General features: G+C 55.0%; 2 protein-coding genes across 4 annotated transcripts in view; one reads left to right on the forward strand and one right to left on the reverse strand.

The window, feature by feature from the left end:
• PITRM1 (pitrilysin metallopeptidase 1) overlaps positions 1-11775 on the forward strand; it is a 31655-nt gene extending 19880 nt beyond the window's left edge. For 2 of the 3 annotated variants that reach the window (XM_059912232.1, XM_059912234.1), the window contains 13 exons: positions 2957-3073; positions 4423-4555; positions 5283-5403; positions 5515-5591; positions 5821-5986; positions 6258-6358; positions 7738-7858; positions 8147-8203; positions 8690-8802; positions 9838-9963; positions 10776-10921; positions 11132-11234; positions 11317-11775. In XM_059912232.1, coding sequence (XP_059768215.1) covers positions 2957-3073; positions 4423-4555; positions 5283-5403; positions 5515-5591; positions 5821-5986; positions 6258-6358; positions 7738-7858; positions 8147-8203; positions 8690-8802; positions 9838-9963; positions 10776-10921; positions 11132-11234; positions 11317-11410 — 1475 coding nt within the window. In that variant the 3' untranslated portion in view covers positions 11411-11775. Of the gene's footprint in view, positions 1-2956; positions 3074-4422; positions 4556-5282; positions 5404-5514; positions 5592-5820; positions 5987-6257; positions 6359-7737; positions 7859-7950; positions 8080-8146; positions 8204-8689; positions 8803-9837; positions 9964-10775; positions 10922-11131; positions 11235-11316 lie in introns of those variants that run through there. The other variant, XM_059912233.1, reaches the window with a different exon arrangement.
• Positions 11776-12390: 615 nt separating this feature from the next.
• Positions 12391-26552, reverse strand: part of PFKP (phosphofructokinase, platelet) — a 68087-nt gene continuing 53925 nt past the window's right edge. The window contains exons 17-22 of the mRNA XM_059912236.1: positions 19083-19247; positions 17880-17941; positions 17444-17555; positions 16345-16444; positions 12816-12918; positions 12391-12732 (exon numbers count right to left, since the gene is read on the reverse strand). Coding sequence (XP_059768219.1) covers positions 12585-12732; positions 12816-12918; positions 16345-16444; positions 17444-17555; positions 17880-17941; positions 19083-19247 — 690 coding nt within the window. The 3' untranslated portion in view covers positions 12391-12584. The remainder of the gene's footprint in view (positions 12733-12815; positions 12919-16344; positions 16445-17443; positions 17556-17879; positions 17942-19082; positions 19248-26552) is intronic.

A 26552-nucleotide genomic window follows, 5' to 3' on the forward strand; every position in this document is an offset into this window, starting at 1 on the left:
TCTTTTTTGTTGAGTTGCAGTGTCTTCCTGTCGATGATTGTTCAGCAGTTAGTTGTGATTCCGGTGCTCTCGCAAGAGGGAGTGAGCGCACATCCTTGTACTCCACCATCTTGAACCAATCTATTATAAACTAGTGAATATAGTTCCCTGTGCTATACAGTAGGACCTTGTTTATCTATTTTATGCATGGTAGTGTGTATGCTAATCACAAACTCCTAATTTATCCCTCTTCCCTTTCCCTTTGGTAACCAGAAGTTTGTTTTCTATGTCTGTGTGTCTGTTTCTGTTTTGTAAATAAGTTCATTTGTATCATATTTTAGATTCCACATATAAGTAATATCATATGATACTTCTCTTTGTCTGACTTCACTTAGTATGATAATCTCTAGGTCCATCCATGTTGCTACAAATGTCTTCCATAAATTTAACATGCTAATTGTGATTAATATGATAAACTTCCGTTTTGTGAGTGCCAATTGACAAGTTCCATCTTCCTTTTTTTTTTTTAATTGAGGAATAACTGACATAATGTATTAGTTTCAGATGTACGACATACTGATGTGATATATTTGTAAATTGTGAGATGGTCACCACAATTAGTCTAGTTAACATCTGTCACCACATGTAGTTTTTTGTCTTGTGATGAGAACTTTTAAATTTTATTGTCTTAGCAATTTTCAAATCTCAGTACAGTATTACTGACTTTAGTAACAGTGCTTACATTATACCCTCAGGACTTACTTAGAACTGCAAACTTGTAGCTTTGACCCCTTCATCCATTTCTCCTCCCTTGCCCCGGACAACCACCAGTCTGTTCTCTGTATATATGAGCTTCCTTTTTTTGTTTTTATTTTGCAGATTGCACCTATAAGTGAGATCATAGGTATTTATTTTTCTCTATCTGACTTATTTCACTAAGCATAATACTCTCAAGGTTCATCCACATTGTTGCAAATTACAGCGTTATCTCCTTTGTGACTGAGTAGTGTTCCATTGTGTGTGTGTGTGTGTATCACATCTTATTTTACCCATTCATCCGTCAGTGGACATTTAGGTTGTTTCCATATCTTGGCTATTGTAAATAGTACTGCTGTGAACATTGGTGTGCATGTATCTTTTCAAATTAGTGTTTTTATTTTCTTCAGATAAATAACCAGGAGTAGGACTGCTGGGTCATATGGTAGTTCTGGTTTTAATATTTTGAGGAACCACCATACTGTTTTCCATAGTAGCTGCACCAATTTACATTCCCACGAGCAGTGCACAAGGGTTCCCTTTTCTCCACATCCTCACCAACAGTTGTTATCTCTTGTCTTTTTTATTATAGCCATTCTGACAAGTGTGAGGTGATGTCTCATGTGTTTTGATTTGCATGTCCCTGGTGAGTGATGTTGAGCACCTTTTCCTATAGCTGTTCGCCATCTGTGTGCTTCTTTGGAGAAATGCCTATTTAGGTCCTCAGCCCATTTTTTAATTGGATTGATTGTATTTTGCTATTGAGTTCGTTAAATATTTTGGATATTAGCCCCTTACCAGATAATATTTGATTTGCAAGTTTTCTCTCCCGCTGTGTACATGGCCTTTTCATGTTGACAGTTTCCTTTGCTGTCAGAAGCTTTTTAGTTTGATGTGGTCCCACCCATCTTCCGTCTGTGCTTATAGCCATTTGTGGCACAGAAGGTAATTCCATGCCTAAGCACAGACCGTGCATTCCCTGAGTTGTCAGGCGTCTGGCCTGGCCGTGGAGGTGTGTGTGAAGGGTTGGAGGGCCTGGTTAAAGAGTGTGTTTCTGTCTTCCAGATCACTGCACAGTCCCTTAAGTAGGACACAGTGCTAGAGCATTTACTGTTATGTCAGGTCAGTAAGTCTTGAGTGTGGACTTCAGTGCAGAGAATCAGTGAGTCAGGTTCCAATCTGGAGATGAACACCAATGAGAAGTGGGAATGGGAGATTAATTTATTGGAAACGTCGAACAATCTTCCAGTTTGGGGGTCTGTGTGTATCGTGTGAAGGGGCGTGGCTGGGCCGTTGGGAGCCTGTGTCTGGTGGAGGAGAGGGTGCTCGCAGCCTCTGCTGCCCTGATGCATCCCCCCCGAGAGAAGAGCAGCATCCTGACAGGAGCAGCTGAGCCGGGGCCGGCGGGCGTGTTCGCCAGGACAAGGGCAGGAGGCCAGACGCAGAGAATGGGAAGCGTCTGAGGGGTGGCGTTGGGGTGCTCTGCTTGACTGCGGGGAGAGGGCCAGGTGAGGGGGGCCCTGAAAGTGCAGGGGGTTCCTCAGGGCATGGGGAGCCAGGTCCTCGGGCCTCCATGGGGCACAGGTGGGTGCCCGGGAGCAGCTGCGCCAAAACCCCTCCGCGGGCCTGGGGACCTGGTGCTGGGGACTCGGGGAGGCGGGCGTGGGGGGCGAGGTGACAGCGGGAGCGCTGACTTTACCCCGTGACGTCCCCCAGCTGCAACCTGGGGCCCCTCCCCACGGGCTGCCCAGTCTGTACAAAAGGGGCATCTACCCTCTGATCAGGCCCAGAAAATGTATTTTACCCATTTTTGTAATTTGTGAACTTTATGTGATTACACAGGCATATTGCTGAGGTTTGTGGAAATGACATAAGAATAAATAAGCACAAAAGTTAGTAAGTTTCAATCCATTAGTTCAGTGTCTAGTAGAAAATTTTGGTTGGGGGCAGAGGGGAAACTGCTTGAGCAAACTGCTCCCCCCCTGCCCCCAGCAAAATCATTCTCTTAAATCGCTGAGAATGAGAATTAGGAAGAGAGCTGCCTGCCGAGCCGGTTATTATGCTTCTAAATCTGGTTTCCTGGGAAACCTCTGAACCCCAGTGCTGACGGGCTCCCCACGCTTGGCATGGGAGATGCTGAGTCTTAATATAAGTTAATAAATAGGAGCTGAACCGAGTAAGACTTTCTAAGTATCGTCCTGGATGTTCATTCTCCTCTTAGGTTTGGAATTACAGGCTCAGCAAAGTCAACCTCAGGACGTGTCGTGTCTGCCCGCGTTGAAGGTGTCGGACATCGAGCCCCGCATCCCGTTCACGGAGGTGGAGGTGGCTGTGGCAGGTCAGTGGCGGATCTTGGTGCCCCGGCTGGGGGTTAGGCTGCGTCTCAGCGTCCACAGGGGGAGAGTCACCAGTGGGTGTCTTCATAGGACGTTCCAGCCCCGTTCCTAGTCCAGCTCAGCGACAGCAGATGTGGACTCGAGGGCCTGCGTGTGTTTTTCCCCGGGTGGGTCCGACAGGGCCGAGCTGCCTCTGGGGGCGGGGAGGCCTCAGGTTCCACTGTGTGTGTGTTCATGCAGTTCTCAAGGGCACGGGCGTCCTCTGGGCCCCTTGCCCACGCCCGCTCCTTAGCCCAGCCGGGGTCCAGAGGCCCACAGCACTAGGTGTCGCATTGTGGGGCACGGAGCGGGTGGCAGCCGCTCCTTGCCGTCATCCCCCCACGTCTGCGCCCGTCACTCGCTTCTGCTGGACACAGGAGACATGCCCTGTGGTGCTGACGCTTCTCTACATGGCTGTGATGCGACTTTGCTGCTCCTTCCTGAGCAGGTCTGACAACAGCCTTACACCCTCACTGGTTCCTGCGTCTAGCTTAGGATTCAGGCTGTATGCGAGCATCCCTTTGACTTGTGTGACATGCGTGTTGTTGTCCCGGGGCCCGTCCCATTTACCACACCTGATGGATTCATTTGCGCATGTAAATGAAGCCTCCTCTCTCGCCCAGGCTTCTGGGAAGCGGGGTTCACGTCCCACTGATCGTTTAACCCCCTCAGGTTTGGTTTATCAGTGAAGTTCATTGTGTTCAAGTAAGGAATCAGTGAAGTAATTCGTCATCAGTAGATGCCTTAGTTCTTCCGCTGGTTCAGGGCACTGCGCTCGGGATGTAAAAAGTAGAACACACAGTTGTGAGGGACCTGGGGCCACAGAGGCCTGGGGTGTCGAGCGGGGTGGGTTCCAGTGTGCTGTGGGTCATGAGGGTCCTCGGGTTTGGGGACAGGACTTGTTAGGGGGTGAGTTGCGTCTGGGGTGGGTGAAAGTGAGGTCACCTGTTGTGGGAGTGGCCTGCCAGAGTCCCTGCCAGTACCCAGGAGGGTCTGGGTGCAGGCGGGGAGGGCGGCCGGACTGCAGCTGGACTGTGGGGTGGTTAGAAAACCCCAAGAACGTTCTTACCCTGCTCTCGTTTTTCACGAAGCGCAAGGGTTACTTAGCGTTGAAGACTTTTAGCTTTTATTGTAATGAAAGTACAAGAGGGAAATTTGTCTGAATTATGGCAAATGAATAGTGGTTTTTTGCTAATATAAAATGTAAACCTCCATCCTTGAAAAGCTTTAGCATTTTAAAAATATTAAATGACGGTTACATGGTTAAAACTTTACTGGTAAAAATTATAAAGAAGTGCCTTTGCTCCTGCAGCTGGGGACACGCCCGTCCAGTACTGCACGCAGCCCACCAATGGCGTGATCTACTTCAGAGCCTTCTCGAGTCTGAACACCCTGCCCGAGGAGCTCCGGCCCTATGTGCCCCTCTTCTGCAACGTCCTCACCAAGTAAGGGGCTCCTTCTGGGGCGAAGACACGCATTTATAGAACTCGGCACATCTTCGCATGTTTAGTAGTGGATGTTTTCTGTGTGTGTTGTTTCAATGTATCAGTAATCAATTTTCAGTGAGTCATTTTAATTTTCAAATCCCGTAGTGTTACAGAAAGGTGGATGGTGTATTTGTTGAGAATTTTCCTTATAGTAATCATACTTTCTTACTAAAATACAGTACATTAAAATATTTATAAATGTAGAGTGCAAGGTAATACAGATATAGCTATATCTCAACAATTGAGTTCTTTTTAAGATTATGAAGAGTTGATTATTTTCATCAGAAAATGTAAGCCTTTAAATATGACGCGTAGGCCTGGGGTCACCCCCGGAGGAGGTGAACCTTTCCCGAGTTCTCTGCTCTTTTATCAGTATGGCTCCCACCGCCTGCCCTTCCACGGCAGCGTGGAGTCAGGAAAAACTCAGTCATCGCCTTGGCTCGAATTAGTTCTTACATTAGGAACAGTGATTAGAATGTTTCCTACAAAGGAAGTTGAAGTGACTTTTTTCTTAAGGCTCGTTCTTCAGGTTTCACCCCCAAGACTACCTGAGCAGAGTGGCTGCAGCCTGCAGAGTTTGGGTGGGTGGGGGCGGGAGCAGCTGCAGGGCTGGCAGGCGGTGTTGGGGGGATGCGCCACGTGGGAACCCGGCCCGCCCCGGTGACTCCGCGCTCTCCCTGCACAGGCTGGGCTGCGGTGGCCTCGACTACAGGGAGCTGGCCCAGCAGGTGGACCTGAAGACGGGGGGCCTGGCTGCCGCCCCCCACGTGCTCCCCGACGACTCGCATCTCGACACCTACGAGCAGGTGGCTGTTTCCTCAGCACAGGGTGGTGATGGTTGTCTTCTCCGGCGTCTTTTTTTCTTTTAAATTACATCATGATTAATTCCTTATTCTTTTTCTTCTGTCATGATTTAGGGTGTGCTCTTTTCATCTTTCTGCCTTGATAGAAACCTACCAGACATGATGCATCTGTGGAGTGAAATCTTTAACAAGTAAGTATTTGCAAGGACGTAAATCCCCAGACGTTACCAGAGACCCGAGTCCTGAGAGCGGAAGCTGCATGCCTTTGTTGGTTGTTGGTTTCTTTTCCCCTGTGACTCCTATGGACTCATGACATCTCTAGGGACGGTTTACATCATCTAAGAACCTACACTTAGCAAATTTCCCTGCTGTTGAAGGGGCGTGACTGGGTCTTACTTACTACCTTTTCTTTCTCTGCAGCCCCTGCTTTGAGGAGGAGGAGCACTTCCGAGTGCTGGTGAAGATGACAGCTCAGGAGCTGTCCAACGGGGTCCCCGACGCAGGCCACCTCTACGCGTCCATCAGGGCGGGCAGGACGCTGGCGCCCGCGGGGGACTTGCAGGAGACCTTTGGGGGGATGGACCAGGTGATGCGCTCAGGGGCAGCTGGGTCTCCAGGGTTCGTAATAGATTGTTCGTGTCTCAGGAAGGCTAACTCAAACTGGCCTAGTTTCATGGGGAAAATTTTTTCGCTCACCCTCCTCCTCCCAGCTTGTGGCCCCTCCCCCACCCCGAGCAAGTGCGCGTCCCCTGCGAGCACAGAACCAGGCCCCACCGTGTCCCCGCGGGACCCCGTGTGAGGGAAGTCTGGTCCAGGCCAAGGCGCGTCTATCTCTACCTGTCGGTTCTCTGGCTTAGGTGAGGCTCATGAAGAGCATCGCAGAGATGACGGACATCAAGCCCATCCTGAGGAAGCTCCCGCGCATCAAGAAGCATCTGTTGAACTGTGATAACTTCAGGTGGGGCTGCAGTTTGTTTCTAAGCAAAGACTCCATCCTCATCCTGTGTCACCAAGTGTAGTTTTAGATGCTTTTTAGAAAACGCTTGGTGGAGGCTACAGAATCGTTTTAGACTCGAGATGTTCTAACAGTGAAAGAGCTGTTTTATACAGAAGTTGAACAAGTGTCCTGGGAGGTGGGGAGGAGGGCAGGCTGCTTTAACCTGGAGCCACAGGTGGACTCCCTGCTGCACGAGTCAACAGCGGATGTTCCGTAAATGAGCCTCAGTGAGACCCCGCCGAGGTCCTCTTGCCCGAGGCCACGGTGAAAGCGCAGAGGTTCTCGTAAGAATAATTGTGCACCAGTTTGGGGTGAACACCAGCCTCTGCACGTGGTTGGCCTTCAGCTCAGGTTGTGACACGAAAGAGACAAAGAGGACGACGGCTGTTGAGCTGGCAGCACCCGCCTCGCCGCCAGCGCCCGCCTCGCCGCCAGCGCCCGCCTCGCCGCCAGCGCCGCCGCCTTAGATGAGCTTGCAGCTCCCTCCGTGGAACACGCCCCAGGACCTTTGCCCAGCAGTTCTTGGGAGTCACTAGCAGGCTCTCCCGGACCATCTGGGCAGCAGGAGGTTGGGGGCCTCTGGCCAGCAGAGCTGGCACCCAGTTAGTTCCTGGGCCGCCCGTGCACTCATGGCTGGCGTCTCGGGGAACTTAACCACGGGGACCTTCTGTTTCCTCCATGAAATAGTCCTTTGCAGATTTAAGGCAAGGAGGGAGAGCATGTTTGCGAAGCAGTTGGTCTAGAGCCTAGAACACAGTGTTGTTGTCATGGTACCTGTTATTTCAACCAAAATAGACTTAGGATTTATGGCCAAAACCAGAAAGGATACAGTTTGTCAGTGTGCTGTACGTATGATGGTATCTGTGATTCTGTAGAGTTCAGAAGAGCCACAGAGAAATGTTTTTTGGGAGCGTGGCAGTTCTTTGCCTACTTACGCTTTTCTACTTTAATGACCGATTCATTCTCTTCCAGACAATAATTACGTTTTCAGTCCTCTGATACTGTAGCCCTGAAGGCACTGTTGGAGATCTAGTCTCTGCATCCTCCGTGTTCTCAGGAGAGCACAGAGTTTAGCAGAACTGGCTGTTTATTGTCTGTAAGACACTGAGATAAGGGACAGGCTTTTTTGTACCTGGAAAACATGTGGTGAAGGAAGACGGCTGTAGTGTTGCCTTGTTTGGCTGCTGTTTTATTCGGTTTTTGTTTTTACGTTTACATGTAAACGTTTTTACACTTTTGAGCATTATTTTGTATGTGATTTATCTTTGTTTTAATTATGCAAAATGTAACATTTTATTTTTCATAGTAATGGTTTTCTGCACATAGACTTTTTTAAACAGATGTTCCGTGAATGCTACTCCCCAGCAGATGTCTCAGGTGGAGAATTCGGTGGACAGCTTCCTCAGGACCCTCAGCCGGAGTAAGAAGGAGCGGAAGCCTGTGCCCCCGCACGTGGTGGAGGTGAGGTTGTGCCCCCTGCCTGCCCGCCGGGCCAGGAAACCCAGTGAATCTAAACCCTGTAGTTTGGCCTTCGATCCTGTGCTTCCCTGTAGCCACTTGAGCCTTGCAGTGAAGTCTCCTGATTGGAGGGCCACTTGGGCTGGGGATGCAGCAGCCTCAGAGCTTGAAGCCTCGAGAAGATGTTCCCTGACGCTTGTCGTGAGCTCTGTGCACTTCCTGGAACGTACCTTACCTGCTCACCTGAGCTTGGGCATTTTCTCATTTCTCTGGGAAACATTTTACTTTCAGAAACCTGCACCTAAGGGACCTGGCAGGCACTCCCTGGTCACGAGGAAGCTGGTGACGGTGAGTCCCTTCCGCTTAATGCCCTGCCCACTGCATCCGTGGGCCCTTCCGTCACCAGCTGGGTGTCTGTTGGGTAGGACGGCCAGGTGCTGTCTGTGTGGACGCCTCGTGTTCAGTCCACCTCTGGTTAAACGTCACTGCCACGTGGGGGTCACCTCCCCTCCCGTGCGCCCCGCTGCCCCTGAGCTCTGGTGGCTCTGGCAGCTGGCCTGGCTTGTCCTGGGGGAGTGACCAAGCAAGGTCACACACACTGCCCTGGGAATGGCGTGCCATGATATGGTCCCAGGGGAGTCTGGGTTGGGGGTAGGATACCTCATCTCAGCTCTGAGGTGAGGTTGTGCGGGACGAGGTCATCAGCGCCTGGCCGTTACGTGTGGTGACGTGGCCGGTGCCGCCCAGGGCGTCGCATTGCGGGGGTCTGGGTACTCGGGGGCACCTGCCCAGCTGGCCCCTGGGCCACACGGTGGTGACGGCCTCTGCCCCCAGGACCCCAGCTTCAAGCCCTGCCCGATGAAGACGCACTTCCTGTTCCCGTTCCCGGTGAACTGCGTAGCCGAGTGCATCAGGACTGCCCCGTACGCGGCCCCGGCCCACGCCAGGTGCGAGGGGGAGGGGCGCCGCTGGGGACGCTTGATGGTGGGTGCGGAGCAGCTCTGGAGCACGGACGGCGCTGCCGCCGGGCTCAAGGGACAGGGTGTCTGTGTGGGAAGTGTCAGCACAGCTCAGCTTCTCCGTCAGCTTGTTTCCGTGTTTACAGGAATCAAACACGCTCTGCCAGGCCATCAGGAGTAGGAACGTGTGTTTCTATATTGAATAGAAAGATGTAGGTTCAGAAACAAAAACAAGAGGTACCTACTCCTGGGTGCTGGGATCATAGGTGTTTTTTCCATTCTTTTGTATTTTATAATTTCCTTTATGTAACAAATAACAGAAGTTTCTAAAAAAAGATGCGTGGGGGGTGGAGCCCCATCCCTGTGGGGGATCAGGGCCTATCTGCACGGGGTCCCCACCCTCTCCCAGAGCCTCAGGTTCGCTCCTCCACTCGCGTCCCCTCTGCCTGTGTCACCTGCTCTGTTGTAGAAAGACCAGTCGGGGGGCGGGGCGGGGTGTGAGCGGGCGAGGCCCCCGTTGGGTCGGCCTGGCTGCCGTCCTTGCGGAACCACCTCGGCTGCGCTGGGGCAGCAGCTGTCACTGCTCACGATGGAAGCCATGCGGACGTGGGACCCCTGCTAGAAACTCACGCTGTTGGTGTTTTCTGAGGGAGGACGCCTTGTGTGTACACGCGTGAGCGCACAGGCGATGCAGGGGTTTTAAGTGACGGGCCACACATTCGCCTGCACCGCAGAGCCCACTCACTGCTAAACGTTCCGCGTGCCGCGGCAGGTCAAGCAGGAGGGACGTTCCTGTCCCACCCCCTCACCCAAGCCTCTGAAAGTTCATCTTCCTCACATTTTTCTCCTAGCTTCTATTTTAAAATTTAAAAAAGGTCATGATGTATGTATCGCTTTACTTGGTTCTAATTTTGTTCTTACTCAGACACACTTGCCATTGTCTTGGGTTACTCTGCGTTTATATATTCAGTACTGCCCTGCCAGCCGCGTTGTTTTTAACTCACGTTTTTTTCATCTTTTCAGTCTCAAGATCCTGGCACGCTTGATGACAGCTAAATTCTTGCACACGGAAATTCGAGAAAAAGGCGGTGCTTATGGTGGAGGCGCCAGACTCAGCTATGGCGGGATCTTCACGCTCTACTCGTACAGGTGAGTCGGGCCGTCTGGCCCCAGTGTCCTCACACGCGGAGCGAACTTCAGAAAAACGCTTCCCCTGTTGTCCCTGGGCCGGCGTGTAGCCCCACCCAGCAAGGTCCTTTTGGCTGCAGGCCTTAGGGACAGCGGGAGGGGACAGAAAACCCTGGCCTTAAATAGCTCTGGGGTTTGGTAACCAGGGTGTGTGTAAGGAGATGACCTGGAAGCTCTCCGGGGCTGGGCTGGGTCTTCAGGGCCAGACTGTTCTGCCCTTTTACGTCTCTGTTCTGTGACCCTGCTGCTTCTCTGGCACCTCAGGGACGGAGGGTTTCTCTCTACCCCCGACCGCTTCATGTCCCGTGCCATGGGCTGATGTGGTCATGCGGGGGCCACGGGTCTCGAGGGACATGAAAGACGAGGCGTTTCCCACAAGACGTCCTCAGGACCACATGCACGTGTGAACGAGGGGCCTTGGAGCTCTTTCTGTTCAGGGGAGGACCCTGGAAATTGGCCTCTGAGGGGTGATCATTGTGCCCTCTGGGTGCATCTTACGAGCGTCTTCTGTTCCTTCCGGCTGGTCCCCCCAGCTCTCCAGGGTCACAGCGGTGTAGTCAGGGATCAGGTGGCGAAGTGGGGGTGACAAGCGAGGTCTGCAGAGAGTGTGTCGGTGGCTTGTGTGGCCACATGTCAATTTCCAGAGTACTGGGTTGTCTGGACTGTTAAAACAGCCATTAACAACCCCGAAGCGTGGAAGAACTGAAGTCGTGCCTGGGTGTCCCCTATACTTTTTCTGCCAAACATGTGAGTCTGACTCCTTGGGTCTCCAGGGACCCGCATTCCACGGAGACGCTGCAGTCCTTCCTGAAGGCCATCGACTGGGCCAAGTCTGGGAGGTTCACGCAGCAGGACATCAACGAGGCAAAGCTCTCTGTCTTCGCCGCCGTGGACGCTCCGGTGGCTCCTTCAGACAAAGGTATCTGGCGTAGGTGATGCACCTCGAGCCGCGGTGTCAACAGCCAGGACCCCCCCACGCGGCTCCCCGGGCTCGCGCCGTCTCAGCTGAGTCGGGAGGAGAGCGCGCTGTGGGCGCGTGACGGGCAGCAGTGTGACCTTTGGTGGAAACAGGCTGTAAAGGGCCAAGGTGGCCACATGCCCCTCCATCCTGTCACTTGTGCTCACTCAGGCCTGGACTGCTTCCTGTATGGCCTCTCGGATGAGGTGAAGCAGGCGCACCGCGAGCAGCTCTTCGCTGTCCGCCACGAAGATCTGGTCGACGTGAGCAACAGGTGAGTAGGAGCCAGGTGGTTTAGTGCCCAGACCCTGCGACCCTCGCTGGTGCCTGAGTGACCCCCACCCGTCCACCTGCAGGTACCTGGGCGCCGGGAGGAGCACACACGGCGTGGCTCTGCTCGGACCAGACAATGAGAGCATCGCCAAGGACCCGTCGTGGGTGATTAGATAGCAGATGACCCTGACTCCATGGGACTTGGCCCAGCCTTAGGCCTCCTGACACTGAGCTCTGTGCTTTTCTGACCTTTAAGTTATTATTTTTTTGCAAAACTCTTGATCATATGTATATGTGATCATATATATGTATACAGCATTCTTATGATTTTGCCTGAGGTATTGCCTGGCAAGTCAGACGAAAACGTTTCTGTCTTGAAGAAGGAAATAGAGTGATCGTGAAGAAATTAACTGAAATAATCATGCACTAAGTGCCAGAGATGCACAGATTATAGTTTTTAAGACTGTCTAATGCTATGAATGCTTATTTTACCTATTAATCCTAGAACACATACTTTAAAAATAAAAGGTGACTCTGACCTACCTATGCTTTATAGTCATCATTATTTTAAATCACTTTTTGTTAAAGCAGTTTTTAGGGCCTTTATGGAGAAATGCACGAGCAAAGGGGACAGAGGTGTCCCGACGTCTGCTCTCCACTCACCCCAGTGGTGGGGCCGTACCAAGGCAGCGGAGCAGCGGGTGCGGTGGTCGGGCCTGGAGGACGCAGGGCTGGGGAACGGCATCAACTTTGACTCCGGGATCTGACTCCTCCACCCCGTCAGGCTGTCAGACAGAAAGGAAACTGCCGGCCCTGCCTCGAAAGGAACTGAATCCCCTCCTCCTCCAGGCGCACAGCAGGGGCAGAGGAGCTCATGTCTAAAGACTCAGGTGCACATCCACCCCCGCCCCCCCGGGGGGTATCACCTTACCTGGTGCCCTGGTCCAGGGCCGTCCTGGTGCACTTGGCGAGTCACCCACGTGCCTGCCAGCCAGTCAGAGTGCCACCTCTTTCCTCCGGGTGCCTCTGTCCTTGCCTGTCTCCCGGCTCCCCAGAAAACATGTGCCTGTATCTGCCGACACAAAACCCTGAGAGCCACTCACACACCCTGAGGTTTTCAACTCCCACTTAGAAAACAAAGAAACCAGGCACTGTGGTTGGCTTTTAGCAAACGTTTAATTCTGCAGGATCCACAGTTTGTGAAGCAGGACACAGAAGACAGCACTGCTGACACCCCGTGCCGGGGGCCAGGGGACGGGGAAGGCGGGCCGCGCTCAGGGTTCACTTGGACGATGCTCGCGTAAAGTGCTCATGAATAACTTAAACGTTACAAAACGGGCAGGTGGGGCATCTAGATGGTGGCAGGCTCTTCAGGGCCACGGGGCTGCACGGGCTCCAGCTGGCCCGCGTCCGACACCTCGAAGCTGGCCTTGTACTTGGCCAGGATCTTCATGAGGGGCCGCAGCTTCAGCCACCACTGCTCCTTGGGGATCCTGTGCCTGCGGGAGGGGGAGGGGTGGCTGAGCAGGGCCTGGTCCCCCCACCCAGCGGGCCTCCCTCCCCCAGGGCCCCGTGCACTTACTCGAAGTCTGTCTCCTTCTTCAGCTCGGCCACAGGCTGGAAGAGCAGGTTTCTTTTGCTTATTCCCAGCACACAGACGGAATCGTCACTTACAAATCTTTTTCCTATAAGACAGAAAAATGATGATGTAAGAAAATGAGGGGGTGAAGTCAAGGTAACGGCACAAATAACCAAGGTCTGGAGTGAAGGGAGGGCGAAGTGCTGCAGGCACTGAAAAGAAAAGAGGGTATTACGAAGATTTTCACGGTAAATTTTCTGAAAATTTAGATGAATTGAGAATTTCGTGGAAAATAAAAGATTCAAGGAACAAACACCAGCAGGTCTATAAACACTGAAGAAATTCAGCCGTCAGCTTTCCCTGCACAGAAAGCAGAGCTGGGATGCAGGTAGAGGTTTAGCAAACATCCAAAAATCAAAACAAAACTTGCCTTAGAAATGCTCTCCCCGGGGAACCCCCCAGCCTCTTAAAAGCTAGAACAAGGCTGCCCACCCCCCGCAATGGACAGGGACAGAGCGGATGGGGCCAGCCTGCAGTGAGAAGAGCATGCACAGCTGGGGGTGTTGGGGACGCACCCCAGGAAAGCAAGGTGGGCTTAGCACTAGCAAGTCGGCTGAAGGAAATTCAAGTGACTGTGTCCCATTCGACTCAAAAGTGTTATAGCCTTCACGACTGGAAAACTACTTAATGAACATCAGAGGTATCCAGTAACTATCAAAGACCATTAGCAAATAAGTTGCAGAAAGAAAGACTTCAGTTAAATATTAGTAAGAATTCTCAGTCATGAAACATTGAAGGCATTCCTTGTGCCATTAGGGTCGAGAACAAGGCAGGAGTTCTGCTGTCACTATGTCAGGGTTTCTCTGGAGGGAACACAAACACCCACAAAAAGTATCAAGGAAAAAACCAAAAGGTCGTATACAGATGCCATATGTGTGGATAATAAAAACCAAAAGAAAAAAAATGTATCTACAAATAATTACTAGAATTAAGAGAGTGTGTAGAAAGTTACTGATTGCAAAAATCAGAGTACAAAAATGAGTTGTAAAAAAAAAAAAAAGAGTTGTATTTCTGTACACCAGCTATAAGAAACGAATACCATTTGCAATAATATATATTTTTAATACATTTATTTATTTTTGGTTACATTGGGTCTTCATTGCTGCTCGCAGGCTTTCCCTAGTTGCAGTGAGCAGGGGCTACTCTTTGTTGTGGCACGTGGGCTTCTCATTGTGGTGGCTTCTCTTGTTGCAAAGCACGGGCTGTAGGCGCTTGGGCTCAGTAGTTGTGGCTCACGGGCTCTATCTAGAGTGCAGGCTCGTGGCGCACGGGCTTAGTTGCTCCACGGCATGTGGGAACTTCCCAGACCAGGGATTGAACCTGTGTCCCCTGCATTGGTAGGGGGGATTCTTAACCACTGCACCACCAGGGAAGTCCCATACAATAATTTATTTTTAAAATCACTAAGTCAGGAATAAACTTATCAAAAGATATGCAAGATCTTTATGTAAAACAATGCTTTAATAAGATAACAAAAGGCCTAAATATATGGAGATTAAATGTTCATGAGCTAGAAGTTCAATACTTTAAAAATGTCAATTCTTCCTCCAAATGATTTATATTTAAATGTAACCACTCCCCCCCCCCAAAAAAAATCCAACATAATTGATGGACCTTGACACAAAGGGCCAGGAATAGCCAAAACTGGAAGAAGGCCCAGGTAGGACTTGCCCTACTAGGTATTAGTAATTGTTCACAAAACTGGAACACTGGCACGGATCGGTAACTGAATGCCAAAACATCAACCTAACAATCCAGAAATAGTCCCTTATGTTTTTGGATACCTGATCTATGATGAAGTTTATACTGCAGGGTGGGGAAAAAAAAATGGATTTTTCAATGACTGGCACTCAACTGTACACATGGAAAATATTACACCTTAAACTGCATATCAGTTCAAGTGGATTAAAGAACTAAATGTAAGAGGTGAATATTTTAGTAACACAAAAAGCTCAAATTTTCAAGGACAAAGTTAAAAAAATTGGGTACATTAAAATTAAGAGCACTTGGGATTTCCCTGGTGGTCCAGTGGTAGAGAATCCGCCTTCCAATGCAGGGGACACGGGTTCGATCCCTGGTTGGGGAACTAGGTTCCCACATGCCACGTGGCAGCTAAGCCCAGGCACCACAACTTCCGAGCTTGTGCCGCGCGCTGCAAACCACAGAGCCCACGCACCCTGGAACCCACGCGTCACAACTAGAGAGAGAACCCGCACGCCACAACTAGAGAGAAGCCCGCGTGCCACAACGAAAGATCCCACGTGCCGCAGCTGAGACCCAGTGCAGCCAAAAAAAAAATGTAAAAAGTAAAATGAATGTTAAAGAAAGAGCACCTCATTAAAAGATAACCTTGCAAAAAATGACAGGGTTTGGCACAAATGGGAGAGACACGTCTGCAACATGTGACTTCGACAGAATATAAAATATGAACTTCCTTATAAAATATTAAAAATTCCTCTAAAATAATCAAAATATTTTTAAATCCTAAGAAATGATATAGACAAAACAAGAAATCATCAGATAACATGAAGCAGTAACAGAATAAACAAGAATGATCCATAGGCAGGAAGGGCCTGGCGCTTCCCTCATAACCTAGAGGTTTAGCCACTTACAGCCACGGGGGTGGGGGGGCCGTCTCAGTCCCACCCAGCGTCACAGCAATACTTCAAAGGTGACGGGTCCATCGGGCGTGGCCCAGGGAGGGAGGGGATCGCGCCCCACAGGCAAGCCTGTGGTGGGTGAGACTGGTCTGGAGAACCGGCCCACTCCCGGGTCAGGGCGGGACCCAGAGGCCCTGGTCCAGCCGGGTGGCAGGAGGGCAAAGGTGGGCCCCAGCGATGGTCTCAGAAGCCGGCCCTACAGCCGCATCAGAGGTAGGTCAGGGAAACGCACTCTGCTTCTCTCACCTAAACCACAAAACCAGAGCCTTTGAAGGTTTAATCCTACAAAGAGAAACCCTGAAGGAGAGCCGGGGAATGACATCACCAAATCCCAACGTTGCTGCCAGTGGGACGGAGTCAAACGTGGAGGGGAGGACCTGCCAAGGAGGACATAGTCCAGGCACCTCCCCATCCTCCATCATTTTCTCCAAAAAGAGAGGCCGTAAGGAGTCAATGAAGAAGCCAAGTATCTTAAGTAAAAGCCAGTTCAGAGCGTCCACGAGGCAAAGAAACACAGCCAGGAAAGCTCCCATCTGGGGCCTTGCTGGCGGAGCCCTCACGAGCTGGCAGTCTTCCATTAAAGGAAGACAGATGTTGCCACATGACTGGAATGCCTCCCTCAGTAATGAGCATTTTGTTTCATTAATTACTTTTATTCCTAATTATAACCTGAGCCTTAAGCAGCAGCCGCAGAGTTGAGTGAGAGCTGGTTCTGTCCCGTGCAGTCCCAGGCCGGGTGGAAGCCAGGGAGAAACCGGGGCCCGGAGCACGGCCCCCCCAGCACTGCGGCCGCCCCGCTGCCCACTTGGTACCTCTCCCCGCAGACTCCTTCAGCTTCGTGCTGATCCACTGCATGGCTCGGGCGGAAATTTTGGTTCCAAAGTTTCTATCAAATGGAGAAGGCGCCCCACCCTGTTGGTGGTTAGAAGTACCTGAATGTTAGTTACACAGCGACACCTTTCTGACTGTTAGTTTTTTTAAATGGAATAGAAATTAAAATGACTATTTAACAAAATTCACATCACATTTCTGAGAGACTCAAATTTGTAAATATGGGTTTTGGGGGGTTTTTGTTGCATATTTCTATCTCCTTGTATATGGCTGGGACCAAACAAACCAAAACAAACCCCATAACTCCTGCAGTCAAAGCCCAGCCCATCAGGCATCTCAGTGCTTCCCCGAAGGAGGAGGCTTTTAATCAACCAACTGGTCAACAAGCATCTTTGTTTAGAATCTTCAGCAGGATTCCTTAACCTTGTTTTGGTGTAGGTTACGGGGGTGGGGAGGGGTGGTCACAGTTCCTTTAAGAATCTGATCAACTCTGTGGGCTTGCTTTCACAAAGGCGCACACACGCCCACCAGTCAGTCCATCATGTAGTTTCAGAGGATTCAGTGCATTAATGGGCCCTGGGCTACAAGTTCCTAAGACACAGGACTGAGTGGTGGTGATGGACAGGCCTGCCGTCAGGGGACCGGGTCCCTCCACGCCTGCCGCCTGCCTTGTCGTCTGGGTGCATTTACATGTGTACCCCAAGATTCTTCCCAAATCGCTCCAATTTGATGCAAACCTCAAAGAAGTATCATCTGTCTGAGATTCCAATTGAAATGGGTAATAAGGCCTGATACTGAATCAAGTACTTAATTTGAATGTCTATCCACTCAACTGGTGTCACTATTTATATGAAAGTAGATGGCTTTCCTTAAAAAGCCCATCTGCCCAAATATCACAAACAGTGGAAAGGATTCCTGAGGCTGGTGATATCTGGTGTAACAATAACACAGTTCAGATGTTGATTTTAATCATCTTGGAATTTACCCATGAATACACATTTTTTTCCAAAATGGCTAAAATAGGACACCCATCTGAGAAAAGTCACAGGCATCTGGCCGCCTCCCTAGCCCGCAGCCCACCTGCTGCATGTGACCCAGCACGTTCTTCCTGCAGTCGAACACCCCCTTGCCCTCCTCTGAGTAGAGCTGGTAGATGAAGTCGGTGGTGTAGTTCTCACTGCAGCTCTCGTTCCTGAAACACACGGCAGCTTGCTCCCATCCTGCCCACCGCTGCACACGGCCTTCTCTATCAAGGTCAGCGGCTTAGTTAAAGAAATGACTTGCAGAATCTTAAACAAGAAAACTGACTACACAGCAAAAATGAATTTTTAAAAATTACCGTCCAATTATTTAAATGCCTGCAAGTCTGAACACAAAGCAGCACAGTGACTCCGCTCATTTCTGCAGGATTCAGAGCGAGATCGTGCAGAGAAGTGGCCGCTCGCGGGGGGGTTAGGCGAAGCGGGTTCTTTCTGAGCAGCCGGGGCTCAGCTGGGGGCAGCCAGAGGCCCCTTACCTGAGCACGAGTCCCCTCTGGATGGTGGTCTTCATCTTCTCCGTCAGGTGCTCCACGTTGGACTAGGAAAGAGTGTTCCCTTAGACAGGACACTTTTATTAAGTGCCTACTGTGTGCCGGGTACTGTCCAGCCCTGTGACAGTGGCAGCGGGGAAGTCGGGGCAGCTGCTCCGAGTTCACCTCGTAGCGGAGAGGACAGCAGACGAGTGACGTATCAGCTAGTGACAAACGCCAGGGAACCTGTAACCCAGCAGCCCACGGCCACGGCAGGGGGAGGGGGGTGTCACTGAGGCAGTGCCACGCATAGCGTCCGTGGGAGACGCCCAGATGAACGGTTTCCCTTGAACACATCAGTGTGTGTATTCCATGTACTCGCCTAGAGCTGATACTTTCCTCCACTGCTCCTTATCCATTTCCATGACAGTGTTTTCTATCTCAGAGGAAAATACCTGTTACCTGACTATACAGAAACTCGCAAAACTGCCTACCAAGCATTTTCAGGCCAGGAGAAACCTAGAGACTCAAATCGGTGCACAAATTTTCTAAGGAAGGACTACTGTGTCTTGAGAAAGAAAATGTGCAAGAAAGGGAGAGAGTGACACAAAAGCAAACATGTTTAGAAAGAAGCACGCTGCAGGTAGTGAGTGTATTTCCTGTCCTGGCTTTAGCTGAAAACACCTACTTTGCTGCGTCCCTGCCTGGTCAAGCCTCCCCAGTGGGCGCCGGGCAACCCTCATTACGTCCTGCGGTCCCAGGGGACCAGGGGCTCCTCCAGGCAGGGGTGCTGTCCTCCAGGTGCTGCACATTTCGCCCCACTCAGCCCCCCAGGGACACCCGAGCTCTGGCCATTGTGTGTACCCCACAGCCTGGACATCCGTAGCCAACAGCCGGCAAAGCACCGGGCCCCCTGAACACGTCCGCGTCCCTGTGGGTGTGGGGCATTCCCAGGAAGGGCGATAACTGCTTCATAGACAAGAGTGTAAGAGACAGAAACTTACAAGCTTGGGTTAAAGAGCAGCAGGTGCCCTGAAATGTGTCTGTTCCTGCTGTTACCCTGTCACTGCGGACAGAGCCCTAACGCGTCGCTGGCGTGAGTGCAGTCAGGGAACAAGGAGGTGGGGGGCGGGTGCCCGAACTTGGCACATCACCAGCGCCTCTGTCGACCCATCAGGCGGCAGCATCCCCGGCCCTGTGTCCACGTACCTGCAGGTCCCGGATGTCGAAAGGCTCCTCGAAGATGTAGGCGGCATCGGCGCCAGCAGCCAGCGCCCCCATGTTGGCCAGGTAGCCGCAGTAGCCCCCCATGGTCTCGATGATGAAGACGCGGCGCTTGGTCCCGCTGGCCGACTGCTTGATGCGGTCACACGTCTGCACAGAAGGACACGGTCAGGCCACGTGCGACACCACCCCACAGCCCGGCCCTGACCTCGGTCGGTGCACTGGGGCCCCTGCGCCCTCTGCCCGTGGGCTCGCGGGGCTGCGCTGCCGGGCTTGTCGGGCTCGGGCAGCGGGCAAATCCCTTGCTTTATTTTCTCCTGGAAAGCCCCGAGGACACTTGGATCTGGCTGTCCTCAGTCTATCCCTGGACTACCTCCCGTGGGGCACCTCTCCCCAGAGCCGGACGATGGTTCCAGACCTGCCCCCGGAAGACTCGCCGATACACAGATGGCCGTCTGCCGCCCCCCACCAGGAAATGCCTGCACCGGGCCCTCGGGGACACAGAAACCCGTCCAGCCGCCGTCCTCTCTCAGGGGAGCCTGCAAGGCCACTGCCCTGGTCTGTCCACCACACACGCTCGTGTCCGCATCTGGCCTCACTCAGCCCTTCAGAAGCATCACACCAGTCCCCGCCGCCCGCCCCAGGGGCCTCTCACGGCCTGCTCGTGGGGGCTGGACTGCGGCCCCCAAAAACACCCAGGGCCTCATGCCTGGAACCTGAGACCGAGCCCTTATGTGGGAATGAAATCCAGTATGCGTGGTCGCCAGGACTGCAGGTCCCCTCTGCCAGGGGCTCTGGTGACACCTCGAGGCCTCTCTCCACAGTACAGGTTTCTGCAACTGAGTAATTCTCTGATTCGGAGGTGGGGTGCCTTCCTCGCTAGACTGCAAATCCCATGAAGACGGGAATCGCACAGTCAGCGCTCAGTAAGTGTCCGACAACGAAAGAAAGAAAAGCAGGCAGCATCCTGCCCCATCCATCAGCCAGTCACGGGTAACCGTACAGGGTTCCCTAAATCCGTCCGAACAGCTCTGCGTCCAGAGTGAAATCTTAAATGGGGGGGTGGGGGTGGGGGCTTGGGAGACCAGGGGTCACGCTGCGGGGAAAAGAGGTTTGTGCACCAAAGTATAACACCGCCAATGGGAGGTGCCTCGGGTTAAACGTGAAGGAGCGCTTTGATGAACAAACACAGGCTCCCTTCCATCATTCCTGACTACACTTTCAATGTGTTTGATGCGTCATCACCCTCCCCAAAGAGTTAGATTGATTTAATCAAAATTCAGTGCGTGCTTCAGCCGGTGGGCAGCTCCGCGTTCTCCAGGAGCCAAGATGGGAAGAAGAAATCGCATCAAGGCGACCCATCTTGTCTTCCCGGTACTTAGGCGGGGATGCGGGTGCCCGGCAGTGCGGGGGTCACAGGGGGCGGGAGGGTTTCCACGGGCTCCTTTACGTGGCCTTCAAGCACTTAAACCTCCCTGCCTGGTCTTTGTCTCAGAGGAATTCAGGGCTGGGGGGTGCACAGGCCCCTCCCAGGGCTGCAGGTCACGTGGGTTCCTTTCCTGACCCAGCCTGACACTGAAGGCGGACAGTCACCGTCACTAACGCAGAGAGCAGCTCTGTAACCACCTAAGGGCAAAGCCCCTCTCCTGCGAGGCGAGTACCTGCGTCTCGGCCCGACTCAGACGGTGACGAGGGAGCCACTGCGGGCACCTGACAGCTGACACGGCCTGGGCGGCTGGGAGCCCCGGGAAGCCAGGCGCTTGAACGCCTGTCAACTCTCTCATTCACCCAGGCTGTGTCTGAGGCTTGAGTTCACTTGATCTAAAAATAGCAAGTCCTCCCGGCAGCGTCTCATCCAATTACCGAGAGCAGGGCTGGCACGGAAGAGGCCGCAGGACCGCGCGCCCCAGTCCCTGGTGGCTGGTACAGGGCCGGCTGGCTCTGACTTCTAGGATGAGAGGAGGGCATCCAGGAGGGCCGACGCCCCTGCCCGGCCCGGCCCAGCCCTGCCGCCACGGCCGCTGCGGGAACATCCCCTGTCGCCCAGCGCTGGCGCCCTCTGGCGGGGACAGAGGATTCCCCAAGAAAAATCCCCGGGAATTCTCCACTGGAGGAAAATCCTCAAGTTATTCAAAGTCCCAGAACTGCTCACATTTTGCCACGTGGGTGTTGTAAACGTAAAGCCCAATGTGAAAAGATGAGGCGGCGCTTGGAAGGGCGTTAAGATGGGAAAGAGCGCATGGGCTCGGGCACGAGGACACCTCGGCGTCCAGTTACGCACCCCCTTGGGGGTTCCCATCCACAAGGCGCAGGCGGCTGGTGAGGCCGGGTGGCGGGTGACACGTGCCAGGTAGGGGCGGGAGGGTGACAGTGAGGGCGGGCGTCTGGAGGTGCAGACAACGCCCTGCGGAGGAGTGGGGGGGATGCCCGCCCCCACCAGCATCTATGGCCGGGGCTACCTGATGGAAGCGGGGAGGCTAAGTGCTGGGCCCGCGGAGCCCCCACCCTGGGGAGCAGAATGCCCAGACGTGCCCGTCGGCCTGGATGGCGGAGGTCCTGGTGACGGCCTCCCCGCCTTGCAGTCAGAGCCTGCACTGAACCGCTCTTTCCCAGCGGTCTGTGCCCAGCTGAGCGCCAGAACCCTCCAGCACAGAGGGCTCTGAACCTCTGTGGGGGGGAGGGGGGGGCTTGATGGGGCAGGACACGCCCCAGAGCAGAAGCCGGGTGGGCGGGGCTCGGAGGCGCTGGCCCCGCAGACAGAGCGCGGGTGACACCTGAGCTGCTGGACCCCCGCTCGGATGCGGAGGGGAGGGGCTGCGGGTGAAGCCCCCGAGGGCAGCGCCCTCACACTACAAGGAAGGGCGTCTCCTCCCCGTGGCCCGTAGGCGGCTGGACTCTCATGCCCCTCAGGACCGTCTACACTCCCCCGCCCCAACCTGCTCCATGTCCCGTCTCCTCCAGCGGACCACGCGGCCAGCTCGTCACCTGGGACCTGGCAGCAGCCTCACCACACTGGAAGGCACCTCAGGCCTCTGGTCTAGGGGGTGCAGGAACAGGGATCACCCAGAGCACCCATGGAACAGCCTATTTCTAGTCGGCACAGGTGGGCTCACCCCCCGGGCTCACCCCCCCCTCCCAGAGAAAGAGAAGCTGGGTGGGAAGTGACGCAAACTTGAGCTGACGATAAACTGGGCTCATTTGTCCTGGAAGATCGGATGGGGTCCCCCTTCCGTTTCTCCTTGAGGGGGAAAGACAGACCCTACGGGTTCCACCTGATGGGCTGTCTTCTTGTGGCAAAGAAACAAACCACGACGGCAAACACAGAAGCTCTTACTTCCATGACCACATTCAGTCCGCTGTCACAGCCCACGCTCAGGTCTGTGCCTGGGACGTTGTTGCTAACAGTGGCGGGCACCACGCAAACGAGGACACAAAACTCCGGGTAGCTATCGCACTCCTTCAACAGCCCAGCGAGCTGTGGAGAGCCTGAAGCAGGATGGGTACGGGGTCAGAGGGAACGTGCATCCATGCGGTCAAAGGGGACACAGAAGTGGGGGACCTGGGGTGCAGGAGGGGAGACTCAGAAGTGGGGGCCCAGGGGTGCAGAGGGGGACAGAGCAGAGGGGGGACATGGAGTGCAGGAGGGCAGACCCAGCAGTGGGGGGATGTGGGGTGCAGGAGGGGGTCCGAGCCGAGGGGAGACATGGAGTGCAGGAGGGGAGACTAAGAAGTTGGGGGCCTGGGATGCAGGAGGGGGGGCCCAGCAGTGGGGGGACATGGGGTGCAGGAGGGGTGATCCAGCAGTGGGGGGACATGGAGTGCAGGAGGGGAGACTCAGAACTGGGGGGTCTGGGGTGCAGGAGGGGGGCCAGCAGTGGGGGACATGGAGTGCAGGAGGGGAGACACAAAAGTGGGGCGCCTGGGGTGCAGGAGGGGGAACCCAGCAGTGGGGTGACATGGGGTGCAGTAGGGGGGAACCAGCAGTGGCGGACCAGAGGTACAGGAGGGGGGACCCAGCAGTGGGGGGACATGAAGTGCAGGAGGGGCGACCCAGCCGTGGGGAGACATGGGGTGCAGGAGGGGAGAGTCAGAAGTGAGGTCCTGGGGTGCAGGAGGGGGGACCCAGCAGTGGGGAAACATGCGGTGCAGGAGCAGAGACTCAGAAATGGGGAGACATGGGGTGCAGGAGGGGAGACTCAGAAGTGGGGGGACATGGGGTGCAGCAGGGGGAACCAGCAGTGGGGGGGCCAGAGGTACAGGAGGGGGGACCCAGCAATGGGGGGACATGAAGTGCAGGAGGGGCGACCCAGCCGTGGGGAGACATGGGGTGCAGGAGGGGAGACACAAAAGGGGGGCACCTGAGGTGCAGGATGGGGGACCCAGCAGCGGAGGGACATGGGGTGCAGGAGGGGAGACTCAGAAGCGGGGGTCCTGGGGTGCAGGAGGGGGAACCTAGCAGTGGGGGGACATGAAGTGCAGGAGGAGAGCCTCGGAAGTGGGAGGCCCAGGGTGCAGGAGGGGGGACCCAGCAGTGGGGAGACATGTGGTGCAGGAGCGGAGACTCAGAAGTGGGGGGACATGGAGTGCAGGCGGGGAGACTCAGAAGTGGAGGGCCTGGGGTGCTGGAGGGGAGACCCAACAGTGGGGGGACATGGGGACCAGGCGGGGAGCCACAGAATTGGGGAGACATGGGGTGCAGGAGGAGAGACACAGAAGTTGAGGGCCTGGGGTGCAGGAGGGGGGCACAGCAGTGGGGGACATGGAGCACAGGAGGGGAGACACAAAAGTGGGGCAACTGGGGTGCAGGACGGGGGACCCAGCAGTGGGGGGACATGGAGTGCAGGAGGGGAGACTCAAAAGGGGGGGTACATGGGGTGCAGGAGAGGAGACTCAGAAGTGGGGGCCTGGGGTGCAGGAGGGGGGACCCAGCAGTGGGGGGATATGGAGTGCAGGAGGGGGGCCCAGCAGTGGGGGACATGGAGTGCAGGAGGGAAGACCCAGCCGTGGGGAGACATGGGGTGCAGGAGGGGAGACACAAAAGTGGGGCACGTGAGGTGCAGGAGGGGGGACCCAGCAGTGGGGGGACATGGGGTGCAGGAGGGGGGACCTAGCAGTGGGGGCACATGGGGGTGGAGGGGAGACTCAGAAGTGGGAGGCCTGGGGTGCAGGAGGGGAGACACGGATGTGGGGGGCCCAGGGTGCAGGAGGGGGGACCTAGCACTGGGGGAACATGGGGTGCAAGGGGGTACCCAGAAAGGGGACACATGGAGTGCAGGAGGGGGGACCCAGCCGTGGGGGGACATTAAGTGCAGGAGGAGACTCGGAAGTGGTGGGCCTGGGGTGCAGGAGGGGGGACCCAGCAGTGGGGAGATATGGGGTGGAGGGGAGACACAAAAGTGGGACGCATGGGGTGCAGGAGGGGGGACCCAGCAGTGGGGAGACATGGAGTGCAGGAGACGGGACCCAGCAGTGGGGGGACATGGGAGCAGGCGGGGAGCCTCAGAATTGGGGAGACATGGGGTGCAGGAGGAGAGACACAGAAGTGGAGGGCCTGGGGTGCAGGAGGGGGGCCCAGCAGTGGGGGACATGGAGTGCAGGAGGGGAGACTCAGAAGTGGGGGCCTGGGGTGCAAGAGGGGTGATCCAGCAGTGGGGGGACAGGGAGTGCAGGAGGGGAGACTCAGAAGTGGGGGTCATCGAGTGCAGAAGGGGAGACCCAGCAGTGGGGGTACATGGAGGACAGGAGGGGGTGCCCAGCAGTGGGGGGACATGGGGTGCAGGAGGGGGAACCCAGCAGTGGGGGGACATGGAATGCAGGCGGGGAGACTCAGAAGTGGGGGGCCCAGAGTGCAGGAGGGGGGACCCAGCAGTGGGGAGACATGGGGTGCAGGAGGGGTGACACAAAAGTGGGGCACCTGGGGTGCAGGAGGAGGGACCCAGCAGTGGGGGGACATGAAGTGCAGGAGGGGAGACTCGGAAGTGGGGAGCCCAGGGTGCAGGAGGGGGGACATAGCAGTGGGGGGACATGGGGTGGAGGAGAGGTGATCCAGCAGTGGGGGAACATGGAGTGCAGGAGGGGAGAGTCAGAAGTGGGGGCCCTGGGGTGCAGGAGGGGGTACAGAGCAGTGGGGGGACATGGGGTGCAGGAGGGACCCAGCAGTGGGGGTACATGGAGTGGAGGAGGGGAGACTGAGAAGAGGGGGGGCCTCGAGTGCAGAAGGGGAGACTCAGAAGTGGGGGGACATGGAGTGCAGGAGGGGGTACCTAGCAGTAGGGGCACATGGGGTGCAGGAGGGGAGAGTCAGAAGTGTGGCGACATGGGTTGCAGGAGGGGAGACTCAGAAGTGGAGGGCCGGGGGTGCAGGGGGGGGACAGAGCAGTGGGGAGACATGCGGTGCAAGAGCGGAGACTCAGAAATGCGGGGACATGGATTGCAGGAGGGGAAACACAAAACTGGGGCGCCTGGGGTGCAGCAAGGGGAACCCAGCAGTGGGGGGACCTGGGGCGCAGGAGGGGGGCCCAGCATGGGGGACATGGAGTGCAGGAGGGGAGACACAAAAGTGGGGGGACATGAAGTGCAGGAGGAGAGACTCGGAAGTGGGGGGCCTGGGGTGCAGGAGGGGGGACGCAGCAGTCGGGGGACATGGAATGAAGGAGGGGAGACACAGAATTGGGGGGCAAAGAGTGCTGGAGGGGGGGACCTAGCAGTGGGGGGCCCGGGGTGTAGGAGGGGGGACCTAGCAGTGGGGGGACATGGGGTGCAAGAGGGGGGACCCAGCAGTGGGGGGACATGGGGTACAGGACGGGAAACTCAGAAGTGGGGTGTCTGGGGTGCAGGAGGGGGGACCCAGCAGTGGGGGGACATGAAGTACAGGAGGGGAGACGCGGAAGTGGGGGACCAGGGTGCAGGAGGGGGGACATAGCAGTAGGGAGACATGCGGTGCAGGAGCGGAGACTCAGAAGTGGAGGACCTGGGGTGCAGGAGGGGGGCCCAGCAGTGGGGGGACATGAAGTGCAGGAGAGGTGATCCAGCAGTGGGGGGACATGGAGTGCAGAAGAGGAGACTCAGAAGTGGGGGGCCTTGGGTGCAGGAGGGGGTACAGAGCAGTGGGGGGACATGGGGTGCAGGAGGAGGGACCCAGCAGTGGGGGTACATGGAGTGGAGGAGGGGAGACTGAGAAGAGGGGGGCCTCGAGTGCCGAAGGGGAGACTCAGAAGTGGGGGGACATGGAGTGCAGGAGGGGAGACTCAGAATTAGGGAGACATGGGGTGCAGGAGGAGAGACTCAGAAGTGGAGGGCCTGGGCTGCAGGAGAGGGGACCCAGCAGTGGGGAGACATGGGGTGCAGGGGGGAGACTCAGAATTGGGGGCCTCGGGGTGCAGGCTCAGGTGAGGGTTCTGGACCCGGCACACCACGGGGCCAGGCAGGCGGGCAGCAGAGCGGGGCCGGGGCGGC

This window comes from Balaenoptera ricei, chromosome 2 (genome assembly GCF_028023285.1).
Source record: "Balaenoptera ricei isolate mBalRic1 chromosome 2, mBalRic1.hap2, whole genome shotgun sequence".
NCBI lineage: Eukaryota > Metazoa > Chordata > Mammalia > Artiodactyla > Balaenopteridae > Balaenoptera > Balaenoptera ricei.